Source organism: Osmerus mordax, chromosome 6, assembly GCF_038355195.1.
Source record: "Osmerus mordax isolate fOsmMor3 chromosome 6, fOsmMor3.pri, whole genome shotgun sequence".
Lineage (NCBI taxonomy): Eukaryota > Metazoa > Chordata > Actinopteri > Osmeriformes > Osmeridae > Osmerus > Osmerus mordax.
In genome coordinates, this window is record NC_090055.1 from 1457586 (window position 1) to 1483050 (window position 25465).

At 49.0% G+C, this 25465-nt stretch overlaps 2 protein-coding genes across 2 annotated transcripts; both read left to right on the plus strand.

The window, feature by feature from the left end:
• Positions 1-1503: 1503 nt before the first annotated feature.
• On the plus strand, positions 1504-19763 carry zbtb7b (zinc finger and BTB domain containing 7B). The gene is made up of 4 exons (XM_067238792.1): positions 1504-1726; positions 3736-3870; positions 15176-16320; positions 16489-19763. The coding sequence occupies exons 3-4, from the start codon at positions 15182-15184 to the stop codon at positions 17135-17137; spliced, it is 1788 nt and encodes a 595-aa protein (XP_067094893.1). The 5' UTR covers positions 1504-1726; positions 3736-3870; positions 15176-15181; the 3' UTR covers positions 17138-19763.
• Positions 19764-20462: 699 nt separating this feature from the next.
• On the plus strand, positions 20463-25386 carry LOC136944685 (NADH dehydrogenase [ubiquinone] flavoprotein 1, mitochondrial-like). Its single transcript, XM_067238543.1, has 10 exons — positions 20463-20570; positions 20654-20736; positions 20841-21011; positions 21780-21963; positions 22054-22243; positions 22341-22553; positions 22647-22813; positions 22921-23002; positions 23431-23576; positions 25291-25386. The coding sequence occupies exons 1-10, from the start codon at positions 20463-20465 to the stop codon at positions 25384-25386; spliced, it is 1440 nt and encodes a 479-aa protein (XP_067094644.1).
• Positions 25387-25465: the final 79 nt, after the last annotated feature.

Sequence of the window (25465 nt, forward strand, 5' to 3'; positions counted from 1 at the left end):
CTGTAATTGCTGCTTGTCACTCTAGCTCTGAAATAGCCTAGCAGGGAAGCCCTATTCTGGTGCTGCGTTGGAACTGCGGGTTGGCTCGGAGGTACTTCCACGCCTAGCACGGCAGTGGGATCACCGTCCATGGCTTCTACCTTAAAGATGCAGTTTTACATAAGCCTACATGATCAGGGTCTGATGTAAGTGTGGCTCAATGATCTCAATATGATCAGTAATCATGGTGTTTCATTTACATTTTGAAACCAAGGCATTATTGAACAAGTATTTGGAAAATTCTGATCCTGGACAGATATTTAACTTAAAAACAAGCGAGCAGGTGTGTGCGTGGGTGTATTTGTGTAACTTCTGTCATACCCTTTGACCTTGGTGGTTGATGTAAGATTTCACCCACACAGCCTAAATACACACAAACACACACACATGTACGTCTGCATACTGTCACAGCAGCAGAACAGGTAGCTCGACCGCAGAGCGAGCACAGATTTAGGGTTAGGGGGGCGGTAGCGCGCAGGGGGCTTGGTGGGTGCACCACAGAGATATATTTAGACTTCCTCTGCTTTCTAACTCCTCCATCCTTATGCCATCCCGCGCAGAGGGTTTGTGCATCAGACACTACAAAGCCAGAGAGATTGAAATGAAGAAAATGAGGTGATTCCTCTATCTGCTACGTAACCACTTCAAACAGGAAGTGTGTGTGTGTGTGTTTCGTAGTTTGTTGGGAAGAAGAGAAAGGGGAGGTGTGTGTTTAACCTTATTCACTGTTGTTGTCAGGTTTGTGACAGGAAGGTGTTGCTCACTCAGTGTTGTGTACATACTGCCTCTTCCCTGAACCGAGTGACACATACAAAGACTTGGTGATCATGAATAGATAAAGAAAAGTCCCGGTATTCTGATCTCTCTCCCTGCCTCTGCCTACATGGTCTGGTCATCTCTAGAAACCTATGTGCATTATTTGGAAATAGAGTGCTGAGTCATGTATGAGAGTTGGGACTGAGGACGAGGGAGAGAAAGAGAGAGAGAGAGACGGAGAAAGAGAGAAGCATCGGTTCATAGTATTGTTTCATTGTCAATGCAATTTTTCGTTTTCATAGTCTTCATAGTAAGTCTTCTTTATCGTTTTGCTTGCTATACCCACACCAGCCCCATAGTGATGCACAGACCCTTACGGCATACCCTGGAAGTCACTACCTGCTTACCCAGCCTGCCACTGTCCCTCCCTCCCTCCCCCCTCGGAGCGACAGACACCACCACTGGCCTATCGCACCGTTGCCGACCCCCCCGGTGCCCTACCCACCCCAGCGGTCCCTGTCCAGCCCCGTCAGAGCCAATCCGCGGCTGGGTGTAAGTAGGGCAAGCCGCTTCCTGGTTCTCAGTAAAGGAGGAGCTGGGAGTTGGAGTGGGCCAGCGGAGTAGGAAAGGGGGGAGAGCAGCCTAGAGAACCGCCGGTCCGCGGGAAGACAGTCAAGAGAGGGGGATCGAAACGCGCCGTCGCTAAGAGAGAGAGAGCTTGATAATAAAGACAATTATCCAAGCTGTTATTCGGTTTGTCAGAGAAGAGTTCGCGGTATTGGACGAGGACGAGAGAGGGGTGACCCCCGGAGAGCGACGGGGGGGGGGGGGGGGCAAGCAGGGTGGGACAAGACAGAGCTGCGAATCCAGGAAGCAGAGAAGCCGGTCAGGTGGGAGACGACGTGACAACACAGGTGACACAGGCGCTCAGGTAACTACATTCCCTCACCTTTCGCTGTTTCAGAGAATATGTAATAGACAGTTAGAAACGTAAGCTTGTCTTCATTATTCTCTATTAACCCATCGGTTCGACACTCTCCTCGCCCGCCCTCCCTTTCGGTTAACCGGGGTCATGAGAGGACTAACCACGTCATGGGTATTCGGTAACTCCCGTGTGACGTGTCGACTATGATATATGAAATAATTCTCTTGTTATACTTGTTTAGATGAAGTTACGGAACAATATGCGTTAAAAGCTTCGGCGTGTGTTCAGTCGGGTTTCTTGTAGCCTAGCTCTAGTTCTGTTTCCGCTGTGTGCTGTAAGGTACCTGGGTGGAGGTGGCCAGGTGAGCGAGCAGGGTCGACGGGTACACTTGTGGAGGCTTGGCTGCTAATTATAGCCGTGAACACCGGGTGACATCCAAAACCCAACCTGCTCTCACGCACATCAGCGACATGCCTCTGATGGCTGTATAGAAATGTGTGTGTGTGTGTTCTATAGCCTAATGATTACTTTGCTGTCAAACAGTCAAATCATCCGCTCAGCAGCCCGCTAGAATTTGAGCCATTTCCCTTCTGTATCAGGTTATGACACCACTCTTGACGCATTAAATTGAATGTAGCCTACTCTTAAATTAACTGTTTAATGCTTTTCTACATTAGTAATGTTTTGGGGGTGTGTAGGTTTGGTTTTGGGAGGTGCTGTCACGTCAGTGGGCCTATGTGTGTGTGTGTGTGTGTGTCAGCCGAGATGTGGGCTACAGACTCACCCCTCCGTGGCTCTGGTCGGACCGGCTCAACCCGCTGGACCGGCTCGGGTTAGGTCTGCGTCTGAGACACAGTTTGTTTCCACTTTCTGTCCACAATGGCAGTTATTATAATAACGAGTAGTTACAACTTCAAATTACTTTGGAGTGTTATTTGTAGTAGTTGGAAACCTTTCACGTGTTGGTTCTCAGGCCTTTGTCGTGGAGGCCCAGAGCTGCTGTATGTGTCGTTTGCAAGGCTAGACAGCAAATATTCTTCAGCGTAGACTGTTGGCCTTGTGATGTTGTAGGGCGCTGTCATCTTAATGCTCCTAGTCTGAAGTGATGTTGTCATCCACCAACTGACAAAATAGTTACGGCCTAGGCAGGTTGTGTTAGGCAGCCTTTGTCTGCGGTAACTGATCCATCCCTCCCCCCTCCACACCTGACTCTCCCCCACTGCTAGTGTCATGGTAACTTAGTCACCACTGTCATTTACGTGATTGGCCTGTTCTCACGACCCCCCCTCAGTTATTGGGGGGGCTTTGTGACATCTGGATGTCACTGAACTGAGGTGTCTGGACGGACATGGAGCTGCAATATAGAGCTGTGTGTGTGTGTGCTTGAACTGTGTGTGTGTGTGTGCTTGAACTGTGTGTGTGTGTGTGCTTGAACTGTGTGTGTGTGTGTGCTTGAATTGTGTGTGTGTGTGTGTGTGTGTGTGCTTGAACTGTGTGTGTGTGTGTGCTTGAACTGTGTGTGTGTGTGTGTGTGTGTGCTTGAACTGTGTGTGTGTGCTTGAACTGTGTGTGTGTGTGTGCTTGAACTGTGTGTGTGTGTGCTTGAACTGTGTGTGTGTGTGTGCTTGAACTGTGTGTGTGTGTGTGTGTGCTTGAACTGTGTGTGTGTACGCATCCGTGTCCCTGTGCGTGTGTTGACGTGTCTCTCACTCTCGCTAGTGTGTGTGTGTGTGTGCGTGTGTGTGTGTGCGTTGTGTACTTTCCCTGCTTTGTTGATTGCTCGTACACTTCTGCACTGAGGTAGGATAAAGTGGGAAGTGGTCTCTGACACTGTCTGTTCTTTCTAAATCCCCTCTTGTGTGTGTGGCTGTGTGCTGCTGCTCCTCCACCTCCCTGTACATCACAAGGGCAGGGTTTCAGAAACTCAAGGATATCAACAGTACTCAAACTAACAAAACAAAACCTCCATTCCAAGTCTAACGGTGTAACCCTCTACACCTTCCTTCTGAACCTAGGTTCCGTCCAGCTCAGCATCTCCACCGGTCGTAGTCTGGTCTGGTGAAGAGCAGAGGCAGAAGAGACAGCGAGGAGGAGGAGAGAAGTGTGGGAAACAGCAGGCCACCATCTTGCCCAGTGTTTATGGACTGGAGGTGAGCTTAGATAAACACTTAGACACCCTGGTGAACCAACGCTGGCATTGGTGTGGGCTCATCCTCATATACAAATAGGATTTTAGATTACTTCAGATTATATGAGGATGTTTGTCGAGTTTGTAGTGTGTGTGTGTGCGTGTGTTTTTTGGTGGTGCCTCTGTGCGTTGCGCACGTCTTCGACTTTGAGTGTGCGAGACGGCTCATGTGATTGTTGTGGTGGTTATGACAGGGGAGTGTGTGTGACAGGTGGCTCGAGTGTGCGTGTGGGAGAGTGGAGGGGGGGTGTATTTGAGAGCAAGGGGTCTGCCATGGGAAGAGACTAATACCCCCCCACACACACACACACACCCACACACACAGTTCCAGTAAGTGTATGAATTAGGGCATGTGAGTTTATTTCAAATTCCCCTGTTTAGACACTGGGGGTTTCAGTTTCAGACAGGCTGAGTGGAAGGTGGAGGGTGGGAGGGAGGGAGGGAGGGAAGGGGCGAGAACACGCGTTACGCGTCTCTCAGGAGTTCATCTAGCAGATCTAACATCATCCACATTCTCTACACGTCGTCTTCTCTCACGCCTCTACAGTTCAATTCCCCCTCGTTTCCATCCCTTCTGCCTTCCCCTTCCCCCGTGTCTGTTTGGCCTCCCTCTTCTCATCCCTGTATCCATGGAGGGAGCCGGCACAGACCTGCACTACAGGATCACCGTCGAGTTAGCCCCCAGTCTCTCTGGGCCAATAGAGGAAGTGTAGTGTCTGCCATTTCCCCTTTTTTATAGTCTTGAGTTTCTGTGGCATTTCACAGCCCTCCCTCCCCCTCGACCACCAGCCAACACCACTTGACTCTTACGAAGGGGGTGGGATATCAGGAAGTGGTCATACTTTGCTTCCTGTAAAGATACATGCCAAATACAATTTGAAGAAAAGAGAGTGAGAATGGTCATGATTCAGCTTTTCTGGTAAAGTTCCCTGTGTTACTGTAGACAGTGAGGGGGTGTTGATCATCAAAAGTACAATGAGTTAGCGTTTCAGGGAAAGAGAGATTACACACTTGCTATAGCATACACACATGCATGTGCACACACACCTGCTGCTTCAATACACAGTGACGCTACATCTTCTAATCTGGAAAGGGAAACTCCATCGCCATGGAAATAATTGATTTCATCGTCATACTCTTCGCTTGATAGGATGATCTTTGGTCCCATTTCCTGAGGGATCAGCAAGAACATTTTTTAAGGTATTTAATCACACAGTTTTTTATTGCACTCGAGGTACAAGGTGCAGGGTTTTTTAATTGGTCCATCCTCCTGTCCGTTATGGATCTTCTTCTGCTAAATCCCGCCCTTTAGACAGCAGAGCACAGACGACTGACATGGTGATGAACCAATCAGCTGCACTAAAGGTAAGATCAGGTCTGTCTTTTTCACTGAGAAACACTGAAGAAATCCACGTATTGGTGTGTAATGTCGAATCTTTAAAATAACTGTTAAGGAAAGGTTACAACTGTCTTGCCGTGGTTCTGCTAATTTGAGAGATGATGTTAGACGTTTGAATCATTAACGCTGTCACCCGGACCACAAACTCTCAACAGTCAGTCAGGGCAGAGAACGTCTAATTGGCATCACTTGTTGATGTTGAAACTCTCTTTGTGAAAGTTTGTTTTCTCCTCATTCTCCTTCCACTTGGTCTAAAATCGACCTTTTTCTCCTGAGATGGTTTTATTAGAGATCATGTCCACTGTCAGTGGCTCATTCTGTTTTGTCATCCATCTATCTCGTCCATCTCTGCTTGCGTTCGTCCGAGGAACAGGAAGCTGATCTGGATCAGTTAGTTTTGCGACATTTCTGTGTGTGTGTTTGTGCGCGTGTGGGTGTGTATGTGTTTTGCAACATCATTCTCTGAGTCGGAGCGTTGTGTGTAACAGAGAGGCAGAGACCCTCCCTTCTATGTAGCAACTCACGCTGACACACCCTCCTGCTCACACACGCACACACACACACACACACACACACACACACCCTCCTGCTCACACATACACACACACACCCTCCTGCTCACACACACTTTCACACACACTCCTGCTGAATATAGACACACGCACACTCACACACACTCTCAGACTCAGACTCACACACTCTCAGACTCACACACACACACTCCCTCAGACACAGTCAGACACACAAACACACACATACAGACAAATATAAACACATGTTTTTGGAGCCGTCCTTTGGTCCTCACACAAATGTTTTCACATTTTCCTTGACATTGCACGCCCACACCCCGGTGTTCACACACACAGTCTGAGGGGTAGACTAAAACTGCTGACCAGATATTCATGCAAAGAGACACCAGTGTGTGAAACCACTTTGTCAGCAGCCTTTTGAACAAGTGAAGACCTCCCACACGCGAAGACACACAAACCGATACACACACCCGATAAGCAAAAGTCACTGTAAGTACGTGTTTTTGTAAATGTGCCAAAATTAAGGCCTGTCCGTGTATTGTGTGTGTTCTATATTAGTGAAACTCCCTTTCACTGATGTTAATGATAGAGCTTGCTGCTACCGCATCACCCCCAGGCATCTGCAGACACACATACACCTGCAAGGAGGCTTACTTCCTGTCTCTCTGTTCCTCTCTCTCTCTCTCTCTCTCTCTCTCTCTCTCTCTCTCTCTCTCTCTCTCTCTCTCTCTCTCTCTCTCTCTCTCTCTCTCTCTCCCTCATCTTTCTTTCTTTTTGTTGGTCTGTCTTTTTATCTTCCACCCCCTTCTCTCTGTTCTACCACTCTTTCTCTCTCATTCTTTTTCTCTGTATTCACGTCACTGTTCTTCAGTCTCTCTCTCGCCCTACTCTTTTTCTATCTCTCCCTCTCTTCCTCTCCCCCTTTTCCCCTCCTCTCTGTAATTTAACCCCCTCTAATCTGTTTAAATGTCTTCTCGCTGCCAAAGATTGTTAGAGGTGAACCCTAGATGTTCCTGCTAGATGAACCTCCCCCACCCTTATCTCTGTCCTTATCTCCCCCGATCTCCACACCCACCCCTCACTCATGCGCTCGCTGACACACTCTGTTTGTGGCTCGTCTCTCCCACACTCTCCCTTGTGTGATTTCGAAGAACTCGAGGTGTTTTCAGACAACCTTTTTGTTTTTCGTTGATCTCTCCTAAAATCTCAGACCCCTTTCCTTTTTCCAACCTCAGATTTCTCATTCATCCTCCCCCTCCACCACTCTACCCCTCCACCTCTCCACCCCAGGGCTAGGCGTTAGCAGGGGTAGGGTTAGCAGGGGTAGGGTTGGCAGGGCTAGGCGTTAGCAGGGCTAGGGTTAGCAGGGCTAGGCGTTAGCAGGGCTCGGGTTAGCAGGGCTAGGCGTTAGCAGGGCTCGGGTTAGCAGGGCTAGGCATTAGCAGGGCTCGGTTTAGCAGGGCTCGGGTTAGCAGGGCTAGGCGTTAGCAGGGCTCGGGTTAGCAGGGCTAGGGTTAGCAGGGCTCGGTTTAGCAGGGCTCGGTTTAGCAGGGCTAGGCGTTAGCAGGGCTCGGGTTAGCAGGGCTAGGCGTTAGCAGGGCTCGGGTTAGCAGGGCTAGGCGTTAGCAGGGCTCGGGTTAGCAGGGCTAGGGTTAGCAGGGCTAGGCGTTAGCAGGGCTCGGGTTAGCAGGGCTAGGCGTTAGCAGGGCTCGGGTTAGCAGGGCTAGGGTTAGCAGGGCTAGGGTTAGCAGGGCTAGGGTTAGCAGGGCTAGGGTTAGCAGGGCTAGGGTTAGCAGGGCTGTGGGGCGCTGTGGTGTGGGAGGGCAAGGATGAGGGCCTTCACTCTGCCAGTCAAATGAATAATGTAATGTTCTTGGAACCAAGACCTCAACACACACACATGCACACACACACACACACGCACACACATGCACACACACACACTGCTGCCCCAGTTCAGCAAGGCGGAGGGTTGGCGTGTGTGACTGGACCCCCTCTGCTCTGTTTCATTCTGTGTTCCTCAACACTGATAATATAGATCATTGTACTGGTAAATCAAATCAAATGTATTTGTATAGCCCTTTTTACACACAAGCATGGTACAGGACCTTTGTAGTTGAACAGCACTTTTTTTGAGTTTGAGACAATGTTCCTGTGTCCTCATATGAGAGCTGACCTGCATACTTAGGGAGCTAAGGAGCCTGTGTAAGGAGCCTGTGTAAGGAGCCTGTGTAAGGAGCCTGTGTAGGGAGCCTGTGTAAGGAGCCTGTGTAAGGAGCCTGTGTAGGGAGCCTGTGTAAGGAGCCTGTGTACGGAGCCTGTGTAAGGAGCCTGTGTAGGGAGCCTGTGTAAGGAGCCTGTGTAGGGAGCCTGTGTAAGGAGCCTGTGTAAGGAGCCTGTGTACGGAGCCTGTGTAGGGAGCCTGTGTAAGGAGCCTGTGTAAGGAGCCTGTGTAAGGAGCCTGTGTACGGAGCCTGTGTAAGGAGCCTGTGTACGGAGCCTGTGTAAGGAGCCTGTGTATGGAGCCTGTGTAAGGAGCCTGTGTAAGGAGCCTGTGTAAGGAGCCTGTGTAGTGAGCCTGTGTATGGAGCCTGTGTAAGGAGCCTGTGTATGGAGCCTGTGTAAGGAGCCTGTGTAAGGAGCCTGTGTAAGGAGCCTGTGTAGTGAGCCTGTGTATGGAGCCTGTGTAAGGAGCCTGTGTAGGGAGCCTGTGTATGGAGCCTGTGTAAGGAGCCTGTGTATGGAGCCTGTGTAAGGAGCCTGTGTAAGGAGCCTGTGTAGTGAGCCTGTGTATGGAGCCTGTGTAAGGAGCCTGTGTAAGGAGCCTGTGTATGGAGCCTGTGTAGTGAGCCTGTGTATGGAGCCTGTGTAAGGAGCCTGTGTATGGAGCCTGTGTAAGGAGCCTGTGTAGTGAGCCTGTGTATGGAGCCTGTGTAAGGAGCCTGTGTATGGAGCCTGTGTAAGGAGCCTGTGTAAGGAGCCTGTGTAAGGAGCCTGTGTAAGGAGCCTGTGTAAGGAGCCTGTGTAAGGAGCCTGTGTAAGGAGCCTGTGTAAGGAGCCTGTGTAAGGAGCCTGTGTAAGGAGCCTGTGTAAGGAGCCTGTGTAAGGAGCCTGTGTAAGGAGCCTGTGTAAGGAGCCTGTGTAGTGAGCCTGTGTAAGGAGCCTGTGTAAGGAGCCTGTGTAAGGCCTTTCCTCCCCTCTGTGTGTATGGAGCCACATGCACTTTGTTCCCCCCAGGAAGACATCGCTTACACTCCGGTCGTTCTTATTACCATGCTGTTGTCTTTTAACGAATTCAAATGCTGATTCAAATTCTCTCTCGCTGTGTCTGTTTTTATATCTCTTGGTAGGATGCAAATGTTTGGCTCGGTGGGAATTATCAGTAGAGAGGGGGAAGGCAGTGTTTGCCTGTTACAGCTCTGAAGGGAAAGAGCCGACTGAGATGGTGGTGGTGGTGGTGGTGGTGGTGGTGGAGGTGGAGGTGATCATGAAGGCCGAACTGTTTGTCATGGTGCCATTGTTCACATCTCATTTTCTTGTCTCAGCATTTGTGGTTCTGTGTGAGGTTTTGTGTGAGGTTCTGTGTGGGGTTCTGTGTGGGGTTTTGTGTGGGGTTCTGTGTGGGGTTCTGTGTGGGGTTCTGTGTGAGGTTGTGTGTGAGGTTCTGTGTGAGGTTCTGTGTGAGGTTGTGACACTGTGGGTCACAGAGGGCTTCTTCCTCCTAAGAGGCCATGTTAGGGGGAACAGGGTTCTAGATAGTTCTAGATCTAGGTTCTAGCTTTCTCATCCCCCTTTTTCTTCTCCTGTGTGTCCTGCCATCACACTCAGCCCACACAGTGCATGAGGGGTAAATGTGTACGTGAGGGAGAGAGAGTAGCGAGAGAAGCGATGAGAGCAAGAGCAGCACATGGGGGAGAAACGGTACGAGCTTGTCACTTTCTTACGGCTTCTCGGTTTTCTGAGCTTACAGGTTTTGGAAACAGCAGCGGTTAACGCTTCAGCGTGACAGGGCTTTCAGATATACATGCACATTCTATTATAATGCTTTAAAATATATATATATACATTTAGTTGATTTTAGGTTATCTTATTTTATTTAGGCTAGAACATTGTAGTTTGTATATCCTTAAATTAAATTTATTTATTATTATGGTGTACTTATTTATAGTGTCTTAAGTCTGTGCTGTTTAAAGTAAGGTCAAACTGGCAGCTTGTACAACTGAAACTTATGTTTGTGATTCTTTAAATGCACAGAGATGGGAACTTAATTTAAAATTTAGTATGAATGAACGAACACACACACTGGAAAACATCTGACATCAGAATTCATTAAAGCATTTCTCCTCTCCCTCTCGACTGCGCTTTGCTACGACTGGAGTAAAGTCAGAGTTTCCTGCCTGGCTCTGAAAAGCTGATATAATTGAGGTGGATTGGGAAAACTTACAGGGCTTTACGGAAAATAAGACACAGAATTATTATAACACAGCCCCACATCTGAAGCAGTGCTACGGTGTTAGCGCTCGCTCTCCTTCTCACTCTCCAGGTGAACTCCCACCAGTAAACTAAGACTTACAATGCTCGTATTCATGAAGTATATTTATTTTTTATGGTTGAATGTTCTGAAACCCCTAACAAACCAGTTGACTGTCGATCATCCTTCCTTTCGATAAATGTCAGAATATTTTTCAGTTGCACTATTCGGCCAGTTCACTTTCATGTGCACACGTCTGTATGGGTTATTAATAACAAAAACTTAGAACAATCTGATGAGCAGAATGAAACCGAGGGATGAGGAAACCATATTGTCACAGAGGAGGAGATGTAGTCAACTGTCATCCGTGGAGTGGGAGGTGAGAATCCGTTCTAAAAGAGAAAGATAGAGAGAAGAAGGGCAAGAGTGAGAACCATTTTAAACCAATTACACATATGTGCATGTCACATAGCATTTGACATATGGTAGTAATTGCACATAATTTCGCACAGCCAATATGAATCTTTGATTTTTTTCCCCCATAAACTCGAGCAGTGTATGTATCTGAACAAGGCAGAGCATGACATCTTTTCCTAAATTAGTTTGACATTCCTGCTGGTATTTTTCCTAATGCTAGCTTGGAACAGGTTAGCAGTTCCATTAGGGTTTTGTGGTCATTTGAATGAGTTTTCTGTAAAGTATGTGATTTTATCCTTGTTGTGCACACTATGTGAATTTTACATGTCACTTTCGCCTGTGCAACTTTTGTAAAGATGAGGGTGGTGGCTGAATAAACCCAGAGACAACACGAGGAGGGAGAGAGAGGCAGAGAGGCAGGACACGAGGAGGGAGAGAGAGGCAGAGAGGCAGGACACGAGGAGGGAGAGAGGCAGAACACGAGGAGGGAGAGAGAGGCAGTGAGGCAGGACACGAGGAGGGAGAGAGAGGCAGAGAGGCAGAGAAAGAGAAACGGCCAGAGAAAGGATCTCTTACTGACAGTTGTGCACCCCTGTTTACTTTTAACACTGTTCAAATGTGTGTGTGTGTGTGTGGGTGTGAGAACGTTTGTTTTTGAGCATTTATGTGTATGTGTGTTCTTAAGGGAGTACCTTTAAGTGACTCATAATTGTTTGATGGAGAGAAATATTTCTTACTTCCAATAACTTGTCCCTGTCTTCTGGGAAATCTGCATGAAATAGCAAGGCTAAGACAAACCTCCGACGTCTGACTGGAAACACGGTGCGAGTCTAAACACCTTCTGCATTCTTCATGACCTTATTTAGCCATTCTTGTTGTTTACTTGTTTGCTAACGTCACCATTTTAAACATCATTTTTACTCTAGCAATATTTTAACAATTACAACAATATTTCAAATCCAAATCCAAATTATCCAATTTGTTTTTAATGTCACCATTCAAACAGAATTGGTTATTGCTTCAACATGTTTGAACAAACATGACATGCAAAAAATAACATGTATATTTTTTTCCTCTGGTTTGATTTCTACGTCAACATGTAAACTGAACAGTTTCGTTTCATCAACAGTTTCCAACAAACGCAGAAATATTAACAGAATTGTATCATCCCAGTGAGTGTGGTACACATTATTAGATTTCCACCCCAGAATACTTTGACATGGTCGTGGCTTATTCATTGGACAACGTGGTGTTACACGTCAGCAAACAGAAACTAACTCTGTCAAGTGAATGCCAGTGAAGCCTCCTAGTTGATTCAAGCTGTGATTTTCACGGTTTTCTTATTGGGGAAATAATTTCCATCGACTGTCCCCCCCCCCCCCCCCCCCCCTCCTCCTCTCCGACATGTTCAGTCATTTCATTGCGAACGAGAGTAGGAGATGCCGCTGAAAAATGCCCCTGATCTCTCCACTTCCTCCCTCAGTTCTCTGAGGTGTCTGCTCGTACCCCTGCCTCCGTTGATGCCTCGAGTCAGTATCCCACGTCAGAGATGTTCCAACAGCAGTAATCCGTTGGGAGAACTGATTGTCGTGTTTGTTCTTTCATTGAGATCACGGTTGTGTATTTGTTGGTTATTTATGTTGATATTTACATTGTAGTGGGCACAAGGGAGCAAGCAGGTTTCCGCAGTAATGTGCAATATGGTCTGCTGTTCATATATGACCTACCAGAATGTCTGTGTATGGGTTTGTTATGACTCAGACGAACAATATAATTTGGTTTTTGACATGGTTTTGATCATCGGTTCTGACTTGCATCCTTTTTCTTTGTGCGTGTGTGAATACGGCATGCCATGGCCGTGTTCTGCGCTGGCGTTTCGGGATCCAAACTGTTCAGAACAGTGACAGACCCTCTGGACATGGACATTGTCACACATTCAGGTCCTACCTGTCCAGATCGTCCCTGAGACAGGTCAAAGGTCATAACAGCGCTCGGGGGACAAGCAAACCAGGAAATTCATGTTTTTCGGAAACTGTCTCGGAAACTCGATAACGACCCAGTGCGTTTTGGAGAGGGGGCGCGTAGGCGAGCGAGAGGGAGGGGTATCTCGCAGTCTGTATTTGTCGCCATGCACCCTCTTTTGACACAACAGGAAGAGAGCGAGCGAGAGAGAACGAACAAAAAAGAAAACGAAATAGACATCCCCAAGGATGAGCGCCTAACCCCTGAACCAAAAATCAAGAGAACCCTTCAGACTTCTACGTTCACCCGCTACAGTTAGGTAAAGTAGGTAGCAAAGAGTTAAAGGAAGCGACAGAAGCTTTGAGGGAGACGGAGAGAGAGAGTGAAGACGGATGCCATGATGCACAGACAGAGTTGTGTCCCGCTGACTGTGCCCCTGTCAGCCATGAGGACTGAGAAGGTAGGGCCACCTCTGGACCTCACAGCCTGACGACGCAGTGATTGGGTTGCTGTGTGTGTGTGTCGGGGGAGGGGGGGGGTAGGGCCACCTCTGGACCTCACAGCCTGATGACGCAGTGATTGGGTTGCTGTGTGTGTGTGTGTGTGTGTGTGTGTGTGTGTGTTACCCTGTAACCATGGTCTCTGTAGTTATAGATTTAGTGAACAACCTCACAGACTCTTAAAGAACCGTATGCTCCATACAGTTGTCCTGTGCCGTCCATGCATGGAACTGTCTCCGTTGTGTCTGTTCTGATGTGTGTTTTTGTCTGTACGCTGGCATGAAGATCACCAGACCACTAGCTGAATGTAACAATGGCGGGTGGGGAACCTAAGCGAGCGACAATTTTTTTTGTGTGGTGTGTGTGTTTAATGGGGTGTGTTTTGGAGCAGGTTAGTCAGGTAGATGTGACTGTCGTTAGGGAGAGCCCTCTGGGCACTACCTGGAAACTATTATGGACTGACTAGGGGGCTGCTGGTTGCTATGGGAGGGACGGATAGGGGGTGGGGGATGGGGTGAGTCAGTTGTTTGTGGAAAATCTGGATTGTTCAGGTGTGTGAGGTATTGTTGAACAGGTACAGTGGAGGGGGGAGAGGTGAGAGACCTGGGAACAGGTGGGGAGTCCTCACGTCCTACAAGAAAAGAGTTTACCCTCGTGGGTTTCTTAGTTGTGTAACTGCTGAGGCTATATTGAGTAGGCAAACCTGACTGAATCTACAAATACATTTACGGGAATTTATTCTACGTTCATATAAATTGATTTTCTATTTGTCCGATTGAGAGTTCCTGAAGTCTTTACATCCTCTGCCAACTCATCTCCTTCTGGCTTTCTCTCCCTAAACGTCTCCATCTTCTGTCCCTCTCACCTCCTCAGCTCGTATTCTCCTCCGTCTGTTTCTGTTAGTAATCAGGGTGCTGAGGCTCTAAAGATCTCACAGGCTGTAACCTCTGGCCCGCAGCCATCCCCCCCCCCTCCTCCCCCTCTCTCCCCCCTTCAGCCTTTAGTGTTCTTTTATCCCTCTCTAACGCCTTCGTACATTTTGTGGGAGAAATGTGTCCTCCTCTTCCTGTCTGTTCCTCCTCTACCTCCTCTGCCTCCCCTGCCTCCTCTGCCTCCTCTGCCTTCTGTTTTTTTCCTCTGCGTCTTCTGCCTCCTCTGCCTGCCCTGCCTCCTCTGCCTTCTGTTTGTCCTCTGCCTCCCCAGACTCCTCTGCCTTCTGTTCTTCCTCTGCCTCTTCTGCCTCCTCTGCCTGCCCTGCCTCCTCTGCCTTCTGTTCGTCCTCTGCCTCCTCTGCCTCCCCAGACTCCTCTGACTCCTCTGCCTCCTCTGCCTCCACTGCCTCCTCTGCATCCTCTCCTTAGCCTCTGTCTGTATCTCACTCTGTTCCCCCTCTTCCACTCTCTCTTCTGCTTGTTTCTCCCCCCCCCCCCTCTCTCTCTCTCTCTCTCTCTCTCTAAAAACCAGCTCCTCCTGCTTTGGTAATCTGGGGTAAGGGAGGGGAGGTGGGAGGATAAGGGGGGAGAGTTGGGAGGATAAGGTGGGAGAGGTGGGGGGATGAGGGGGGAGAGGTGGGAGGATAAGGGGGGAGAGGTGGTGCTAAGCCTCTCTGCCCATGAGGGTCACGTTAGTGGTGCTAGGTAGGCTACTGAATAGAATACCTCTCTGCTTCCTCTTCCTCTAAACTGTGGAGAGGGACAGTTGCTGCCGAACGGAGCTCATCAGAGCGTGGCATCAGAGCAATGCAACGGTGGGGTTTCAGGTATTTGTGCACCTGCTTCCTGGAGTGAAACCTGAGAGATCTGAGTCGACTCGCAGGTCTGGTATTGTTATTAAGATTAGACAGGAACTCAGATGTTTGGCGTAGGAGAAGCAACACTGGGCCGGGCCTTGTCGACATGTACAGGTGGATTTGGCACTGTGTCTATGACTGTTCCTTCACCCACTGTGTCACCAGTGTCTTCAGCTGCTGTTCTGCGTCTGTCCTGTAGGTGGCCATGTCTCCAGGAGAGGACGGTCTGATCGGGATCCCCTTCCCGGAGCACAGCAGCGAGATCCTGTCCAGGCTGAATGCTCAGCGGAGAGCAGGGCTCCTGTGTGACCTCACCTTGACCTCCCGGGGAGCGCGCTACCCCACCCACCGCTCCGTCATGGCCGCCGTCAGCCTCTACTTCCGCCGGCTGTTTGGGGCGGAGGAGGGCGAAGGGGGTGGGGAGGCGGGGCGAGGAGGGGGAGGGTTCAGCGTGTGTCAGCTGGACTGCGTGGCGCCCGACGCCCTGGACGCCCTGCTGGAGTTCGCCTACACGGCCACGCTCACCATCCGCAGCTCCGGGATGAGAGACGTCCTGAGGGGAGCGCAGCTGCTGGGCATCCAGTGTGTGGCAGACGCCTGCAGGGAGATACTGGGGGAGACCGGGGAGGCAGAGGGGGAGACCTGGGGGGGCGGGGACAGAGCCTGCTCCTCCGAGAGGGAGAAGGAGAGAGGGGTGGAGAGAGGGGTGGATAGAGGGGTGGAGAGAGGGGTGGAGAGAGGGGTGGAGAGAGGGGTGGAGAGAGGGGTGGAGAAAGGCTCCAGAAGGAAGAAAGACAGAAGGAAGGCGGAGAGGGTGGAGCAGGCGCCGTGGCCATCATCCCCCCTGACCTCGCCCCCGACCGCACCCGTCTCCCCCTCTCCTCACCCCTCACCCGCCCACGACCCCGTCCGCTCCATCCCCCCCACCCTGCCCCCCAGCCCCGAACCGGAGCATCCCTCCCCAAAAGCGGGGCAGAACGGGGAGCGCAGGGGCAGCAGGGAACCGGAGAGGGGGTCGAAGGTCAACGGAGGGACACACTGGCCCGGGGAGCGCCTTTTCACCTCCATCCCCTCCTCTCTCCCAGACGACCGCCTGTCTGAGGAGGAGGAGGGGCTGGGGAACGGAGGGGCCCTGGGGGCCTCCTCCACCAACGCCTCCATAGCCGAGCGAGGGGGGGCGGTGCAGGGGGCGGCAGGGGGAAGGAAGAGGAAGTCCCAGACTCCTCAGCAGTGTCCCGTCTGCCAGAAGATCATCCACGGAGCGGGCAAGCTGCCCAGGCACATGAGGACCCACACCGGGGAGAAGCCCTTCCAGTGCTCGGCCTGCGGGGTGCGCTTCACGCGGTATGTACATACACTATATATCTGTGTGTGTGTGTGTGTGTGTACCCCCTCCCTGTGTCAGCAGCAGCTTATGTTTGTGTTCTGCCAGTGTGTACTGTGTGTCTGTGTGTTCTTATTCATTTGTTTCTTCCCCGTTACTCCTGCCTCCCTCGCCCCTCTCTCTACCAGGAACGACAAGCTGAAGATCCACATGAGGAAGCACACAGGGGAGCGTCCGTACTCCTGCCCCCACTGCCCCGCCCGCTTCCTGCACTCCTACGACCTCAAGAACCACCTGTCGCTCCACAGCGGGGCCCGCCCCTTCGAGTGCCCGCTCTGCCACAAGGCCTTCGCCCGTGAGGACCATCTCCAGCGACACCGCAAGGGCCACAGCTGCCTGGAGATGCGTACCCGGCGGCCCAGGCGGGGAGCCGGGCACGGTGAGGATGGCAGGGGGGCTGCAGGCGGCGGGAGAGGGCATATCCCTGACCAGGTCGACCAGCGTGAGCCTCTGGCCCTGAACGTACCACGCACCTCTGCTTTCCTGTCTCGAGTTGCGATGGGCGTTGGAGAAGGCCCCGTGGCTGGAGCCTCCATGTTGCTCCAGGAAGAGGCTGAGAGAGAGCGGTCTCTGGCCCTGCACGCGCTGTCTCTCCTGGGGGCCCACAGGCTCCATCCAGGCCTGTCCTGGACGGGGGTGGATCTCCGGGGAGGCGAAGGGGCGATGGAAGGAAACGAGACCGAGGAGAGCCACTCTCCCACCCCGCATCATGAAGTGTGGGAGGAGGAAGAGGAAGATGAGATGGGAGAAGAGGACGAAGAGGAGGAGGAGGAATGAAAGGAGAACCATGGCTGGGACTGTGGGTGTGGGGGATGTTGTGTGTCTGTGTGTGTGTGTGTGTGTCTGTCTGCTTTTTGCAGAATAAAAAACAGAAAGAGCGCTTAGAAAAAATAACGAAAGCATACAAAAATATATATGGAAAACGGGTTTTCTGACAATTTTACTGCCCTTAAAATTTTTTGTTTGTCTATTGCAGTTTATAGTTTTATTAACTACATTTTATTTGAATTTGAGTCCTTTTTTTCCTGGGGATATTCTTTATTATCGTCGAGCTGTACATATGCATGTTTAGAGTGCGTGGTTACGAGGAAGCTTTCTGTCGCTATGCAAACGGCCGTAAGGTACTGAGAAACAGAGGGACGTCTGAGGAGGAATATCAACTGTCACTAAACGTCGTTTAAGAACAGGTGACTAATGTGAGGAAGATTACATTCAATCGTGGTGCGTAGAATAAGGTGCATTTAATCACTATAACCAGTAGGGTTCGAGATTATTTGGTTCCATTCAAATTCCAAGTCTCTTGTGTATTCTTATAACCTGGTAGATGATACAGAGAGAATATTTGTAACTTCCAGCAGGCTTGATAACGTGGAATGAACATAATCCAAGTTCACATGCTTTTGTCCTCTGGAGTTTTCCCGCATCCTTCGGTCTGTTGGACACAATACCAAAGAGTTTTGTTCATTTAATTCTTAAATCAGGTTGATTGACTTCCGGTGGAAAGAAGCCAAGGTTTTGATTAAACTTATTCCTCACTGCTTAGCTGGTTCAGACTGAGACACGGAACAGCTTCCACGTGTAAGACCATTTCAAGCTTTCATACTAATTGAATAATGCCTGACCAAAAAAAAAACTACAAAAAAACGTTTGGGTTTTTGGGTTACTGGTGACAAATATGTGTTACCTCTGAGTTTACTTTTGAAGTTCTTTTCCAACGTCTGTGTCTTCCAAAGAGTTTTTCCTTGGCTTTCCAATTAAGAGGGAGAGAAAATGAGCATGAGGGCTTTCTGTATTTATTTATTTATTTTTCATTTTTATTTATTGTGGCTTTCCAAATGAAACTGTCATGGATACTGGCGGTGCTCCATGCCGGTGGTTCAGAGGTTTATCTGCGTTGTGCTGAAAGTTCTGGTTGTTAAAGCCCCCGTTTGCCCTCGGCCCTGCTGGGTTATGTGTCTTCAGTCGAATATTCTTCCTCTTCTGCATTTTTGCACATTTGAACCCCTGTCGGGTATCCGCAATAATACAGCAACATTCCATCCTCCGGGGTCGAGAGAAAGGAACAGATAGAAGGGAGACTATGTGAGGGAGAGCACACTTCTACCTCTCTTTCTCTGTCTGTCTTTGAAGAACACAAACCACGATCGCTTCTGAGCTGTTTGAACTGGCACATCAGTTGAATAGACACTCCATCCCACAGAGTAAATGATTCCTTGCTATCACAACGTGAACAGTTCATGAGCTGCATAAGTACTTTAAGTCGCAGGAAGGCAGTCTTGCAGTGTCATTGCGACGGGTGTCTAGTTCCTGACCCTGCGTCTAGTTTGACTAAACCATCTCAGCTTCATGGATTCTGATCCTCTGGTTAAACAAACAGGAGTTTAGGGGGACGGTTAGAGGTCCATTGCAGGGATAAAGCACTCTGGTTTGCTTTTACAGGTAGTTATTATCTTTAGTAAAATTGTATATCGCTCTCGGTAACTGAGGGTTGTGTGTGTATCTGCTACTCTTCAGCATCCTTGTAGCCTCAGCCTGGTGTAGCAGTGCTCTACTGGAGAGCACAGCCCACTCCCTGCAGCATACAATACTATTTATGTTTCTGATTTATTTGCACTATAAAAATTGAGAGCTTCATTCTTTTTTTGTTTTTGTTTTACCTCCCTTAATATCCATTCCATGACTTCACTCGGTATGTTTATGATTGTACAATTGAAATAGAAGATATTTATCAATCCTCTAAACTCTTAATAACATTGAATACTCTTTCTAGTACATAACTGTACAGAGTAATGATCATTAAAAAATACTTATGTAATGAGGTGAGGTGAAGTTGCCTTTTTTTGTGCTGCAACTATTCTCAGGAAATCTTGAGCACTAAAGTGATTATGCAAACTTGTGGGGAAAAATGTCATGTTAATGTCAATGTGCTTGAGGGGTATGAACATCCTTCATACAAAAGTATAGATTAAAATATACTATTTTCTACGTGTACTCTTTGAATTGGGCCATAAAGTACGGATGGATCCAGACATTGGACCTGTTGTGATTACTTGAAACTGGGCTCCAGCACCTGCACGGAGCCTGTCACACACACGGCAGAGTGCGTGTTTCTGGTCGAGGGTTTCTGTTGACATGACGGCTGTTTCTTCCCCTGGCTTGAGCTTTGTGAATGAATGAGTTTCCCAGAGGCCAGGTGTGAAGCGTTTGTTTCTATGTGAGCTGATTGTTTTCTTTGGGGCTTTTGGTGAAGGGACCTGGGTCTGTTTTGGATAGAGACCTCGCTATCAGGGATAACAAATGTCTTTCCGTTTTTAGTGGACCTTTCTCAGAGATAAGAATTCATTTTCCCATCATTTGTTTCAGAAAATGTAAAGAAAACAAATAAATAAACAAATATATCTGTTCCAGTCTCCTCTGTGATTTGTTGAAAGGATATTATGAATTCAAATGTAAACTGCACTTTTTATATTGTATAGTATTTCTGCACATGCATTTAGTCAGTGGGCTCACAAGAAAGTTGCCTTTGCTTCACAAAGTTGTATCAATATTGCTTCACGAAAAATAGCGATGTAGAATATTATTTGTTTCGAAAAATACATTGTTATTATCATTGATCTGGATTATTGAGCGCCACTTGACACCTGTCGCACAGGGTTTTCGCAAGCGCATGCACCGTCATAATCCGATTAGTTTATTCTACCGGAGGACACTGCGTTATCTCAACCAAACAAACTATGACTTACTGTTCTAAACGTGCTTAAGTAGCCTATTTGCTTTAGTTGTTGGATAACTACGTGATACATCGGAGGCCTGCGTCTGAAAGACCCATCGGCTGCATCATCGTTCTTCACCAGGTTGGAAAGGTGAACGGAGATTAGTTGTGTTCGTAACGCATCAAATATCTTCTAGCATTATTAACCCCCTCTCAGTACAACTCAGGTCGGTAGTGTTACGTCTTGCTGTTGCATAGCCTATTATGTTTAATATCTGACGATATTTCTGCTAACTGTACTGTGTAATTTACGTAACGTAAAGTAGGCCCGATTGTAAACAGTGAAAATAATCACACATCGAACACATGATGTGAACGCCCTGTGTTTAGATGCTGACTATACGGCGCGTGCTGCGATGTGCAGGGCATTCTGCGGCAGTGCGTGATTGCCGAGCCCCGCGCCTGCCCCTGTGTTACTGCACCGCAGCCAAGCAACAGGTAAGGCCCTCGATGCTTCAAAACTTCAAATATGCCTCGAGCTGTTTCTGGACTGTGTGCCCAATATCCACCTGTGTTGACAGGAGACACCAAAGAAGACCAAATTTGGTCCACTTAGTGACCAAGACCGGATATTCACCAACTTGTTTGGCCGGCATGATTGGAGGTAGAAATATAGAATAACTCCCCAAATATTTCCCTTTTTCTTGATGAAAATGAGATCAACAGGATGTTAAAGCTCTTCTCAGAACATCTGACTATTGTGTTAAGGCTTAAGGGGGCTCTCCAGCGAGGCGACTGGTACAAAACCAAAGAGATCCTGCTGAAGGGGACCGACTGGATCCTGAAGGAGGTGAAGATCTCCGGCCTGCGGGGCAGAGGAGGGGCTGGGTTCCCCACCGGGATGAAGTGGAGCTTCATGAACAAACCCAGCGATGGCAGGCGAGGATAGACACACACACACACACACACACACTGTCACACACACTCTCACACACACACACTCACACACACACACTCACACTCTCACACACACTCTCACACACACTCTCACACACACACTCTCACACACACACACACACACTCACACACACACACACACACACATACACTCTCACACACACTCTCACACACACTCTCACACACACACACACACACACACTCTCACACACACTCTCACACACACTCTCACACACACTCTCACACACACTCACATGCCTTCAAACCTTTTTTTCTGTTTTTGTGTAACAGTGTAATCGCAGTGTAATGATATATATCATATATATGATACTGTTATATGTAATAACAGTGTGACAACAGTGTAAAAACAGTGTAGTAACAATAAAATAACAGTGTAATAACAATATAATGACAGTGTAACAACAGCATCAAAAAAGTGTAATAAAAACACAATAACAGTGTAATAGCAAGACAATAACAGTATAACAACAACACAACGTAATAACGTCGGGCAAATGTACCTCCGACGGGTGGCGTGGTCATGTGTCACATGTACCTCAGGAGAGGGCGTGGTCATGTGTCACATGTACCTCAGGAGAGGGCGTGGTCATGTGTCACATGTACCTCAGGAGAGGGCGTGGTCATGTGTCACATGTACCTCAGGAGAGGGCGTGGTCATGTGTCACATGTACCTCAGGAGAATATCCAGTGGTCTGTGTCCTCAGTGTCCTGCTCCGTCTTGTGTCTCAGGCCCAAGTACCTGGTGGTGAACGCAGACGAGGGGGAACCAGGCACCTGTAAGGACCGGGAGATCATGCGCCACGACCCCCACAAGCTGCTGGAAGGCTGCCTGGTGGCGGGCCGCGCCATGGGAGCCCGCGCTGCCTACATCTACATCAGAGGGGAGTTCTACAACGAGTCATCCAACCTGCAGGTGAAACTCAGAGCCTCAACAGCAGCTGGTGAAGAGTTGGACGTGAAGTCCTAACCACAGACTCGTCTCGTGTGTGTACATGTTCTCCAGGTTGCAATTAACGAGGCTTACAAGGCGGGACTCATTGGCAGGAACGCGTGTGGCTCGGGGTATGACTTTGACGTCTTTGTGATGAGGGGTGCGGGGGCGTACATCTGTGGGGAGGAGACGGCTCTCATCGAGTCCCTGGAGGGCAAGCAGGGCAAGCCCCGCCTTAAACCTCCTTTCCCTGCTGACATCGGTAAGGTCACGACCCCATGACCTTTTGACCTTCAACTCCTTCCTCTCTCGCCATGTGATTGATAACTAACAACTATTCGTTTTTCGACAAAATCCAGGAGTGTTCGGATGCCCGACGACAGTTGCTAATGTGGAGACGGTTGCCGTGGCGCCGGCTATCTGTCGTCGAGGTGGAGAGTGGTTTGCCAGCTTCGGGAGAGAGAGAAACTCAGGGACCAAGCTGTTTAACATCTCTGGTCACGTGAACACACCCTGCACCGTGGAGGAGGAAATGTCTATCCCTCTAAAGGAACTTATAGAGAGACATGCAGGTGTGTGTGTGTGTGTGTGTGTGAGCATAGTGTTTAAGTTTTGACAAACTGAATTGGTGTCTCGAACCCCTCTTTTGCGTTTAACTGGTCCAGGAGGCGTGAGGGGAGGATGGGACAACTTGTTAGGAGTGATCCCTGGAGGGTCCTCCACCCCCATCATCCCACGCTCCGTGTGTGAAGACGTCCTGATGGACTTTGATGACCTGGTTCGAGCAGAAACGGCTCTCGGCACTGCAGCCATCATCGTCATGGATAAATCTGTGAGAGAAATATTCCCCCGTATATGTCTTAGTAATTCCAACTTTCTTTATCATGGTATACAAACACAGACAGACACGTGACGACGTACATGTTGTGTTCCATTCAGACGGATGTGATCAGAGCGATCGCCCGTTTGGTGGAGTTCTACAAGCATGAGAGTTGTGGACAGTGCACCCCCTGCAGGGAAGGTAGGGAACTGCAAGCTCTCTGTTTCAGTTTAGTGTGTCCACAGAGAATGCTTTTCTGTCCCGTTGAGCGAGCGTGTCTCCCGTGCAGGTGTAGACTGGATGGCTAGGATGATGTCCCGTTGAGCGAGCGTGTCTCCCGTGCAGGTGTAGACTGGATGGATAGGATGATGTCCCGTTGAGCGAGCGTGCGTGTCTCCCGTGCAGGTGTAGACTGGATGGATAGGATGATGTCCCGTTGAGCGAGCGTGTCTCCCGTGCAGGTGTAGACTGGATGGATAGGATGATGTCCCGTTGAGCGTGCGTGTCTCCCGTGCAGGTGTAGACTGGATGGATAGGATGATGTCCCGTTGAGCGAGCGTGTCTCCCGTGCAGGTGTAGACTGGATGGATAGGATGATGTCCCATTGAGCGAGCTTGTCTCCCATGCAGGTGTAGACTGGATGGATCGGATGATGTGGAGGTTTGTGAGCGGCGATGCGGCTGCCTCAGAGATCGATATGATCTGGGAGCTCAGCAAGCAGATCGAGGGGCACACAATCTGTGCCCTGGGGGACGGAGCAGCCTGGCCCGTACAGGTGGGACCAACACTGTACTACACTGTACTACACCACAACACTGTACTACACTGTACTACACCACAACACTGTACTACACCACAACACTGTACTACACTGTACTACACCACAACACTGTACTACACCACAACACTGTACTAGACTGTACTACACCACAACACTGTACTAGACCACAACACTGTACTACACTGTACTACACCACAACACTGTACTACACCACAACACTGTACTACACCACAACACTGTACTACACTGTACTACACCACAACACTGTACTACACCACAACACTGTACTACACTGTACTACACCACAACACTGTACTACACCACAACACTGTACTACACTGTACTACACCACAACACTGTACTACACCACAACACTGTACTACACTGTACTACACCACAACACTGTACTACACCACAACACTGTACTAGACTGTACTACACCACAACACTGTACTAGACCACAACACTGTACTACACTGTACTACACCACAACACTGTACTACACTGTACTACACCACAACACTGTACTACACCACAACACTGTACTAGACCACAACACTGTACTACACCACAACACTGTACTACACTGTACTACACCACAACACTGTACTACACCACAACACTGTACTAGACCACAACACTGTACTACACCACAACACTGTACTAGACTGTACTACACCACAACACTGTACTAGACCACAACACTGTACTACACTGTACTACACCACAACACTGTACTACACTGTACTACACCACAACACTGTACTACACCACAACACTGTACTACACCACAACACTGTACTACACTGTACTACACCACAACACTGTACTACACCACAACACTGTACTACACTGTACTACACCACAACACTGTACTACACCACAACACTGTACTACACTGTACTACACCACAACACTGTACTACACCACAACACTGTACTACACTGTACTACACCACAACACTGTACTACACCACAACACTGTACTAGACTGTACTACACCACAACACTGTACTAGACCACAACACTGTACTACACTGTACTACACCACAACACTGTACTACACTGTACTACACCACAACACTGTACTACACCACAACACTGTACTAGACCACAACACTGTACTACACCACAACACTGTACTACACTGTACTACACCACAACACTGTACTACACCACAACACTGTACTAGACCACAACACTGTACTACACCACAACACTGTACTACACTGTACTACACCACAACACTGTACTACACCACAACACTGTACTAGACTGTACTACACCACAACACTGTACTAGACCACAACACTGTACTAGACTGTACTACACCACAACACTGTACTAGACTGTACTACACCACAACACTGTACTAGACCACAACACTGTACTACACCACAACACTGTACTACACCACAACACTGTACTAGGCCTAGACCAGGAACAAAAGGTTGCTGAAAGGATGGTGATCCACTGACAACATGTTATGTTTGGACTTCCACCTCTGGTGTTTCTGACACCCACCTCTCCTACCCTTCCACCTCTCCCGTTTTTCTGACACCCTTCCACCTCTCCCCTGTTTCTGACACCCTTCCACCTCTCCCCTGTTTCTGACACCCTTCCAACTCTCCTACCCTTCCACCTCTCCCGTTTTTCTGACACCCTTCCACCTCTCCTACCCTTCCACCTCTCCCGTTTCTGACACCCAGGGTCTAATCCGACATTTCCGTCCAGTCATGGAGAACCGCATCGCTGAGCACAACAGACGGAACCCTCCCAGAGAACCGGAGATAGAGATGATCTGAGGCTGACCGCTTGGATGGCCACATACTAACTTCCTCTTCCTGTAACTGCATGCCAACAAGTTCATACAACCCTTGGTTA

What these genes read in the sequence shown, in the direction of transcription:
- zbtb7b (XM_067238792.1), top strand. Translation starts at nt 15,182, where the DNA reads ATGTCTCCAGGAGAGGACGGTCTGATCGGGATCCCCTTCCCGGAGCAC. An exon ending in TGCGGGGTGCGCTTCACGCG is followed by an intron (nt 16,321 to 16,488) that starts GTATGTACATAC and finishes TCTCTCTACCAG; the next exon opens with GAACGACAAGCTGAAGATCC.
- LOC136944685 (XM_067238543.1), top strand. Translation starts at nt 20,463, where the DNA reads ATGCTGACTATACGGCGCGTGCTGCGATGTGCAGGGCATTCTGCGGCA. An exon ending in GCACCGCAGCCAAGCAACAG is followed by an intron (nt 20,571 to 20,653) that starts GTAAGGCCCTCG and finishes CTGTGTTGACAG; the next exon opens with GAGACACCAAAGAAGACCAA. An exon ending in GTGCACCCCCTGCAGGGAAG is followed by an intron (nt 23,003 to 23,430) that starts GTAGGGAACTGC and finishes TCTCCCATGCAG; the next exon opens with GTGTAGACTGGATGGATCGG.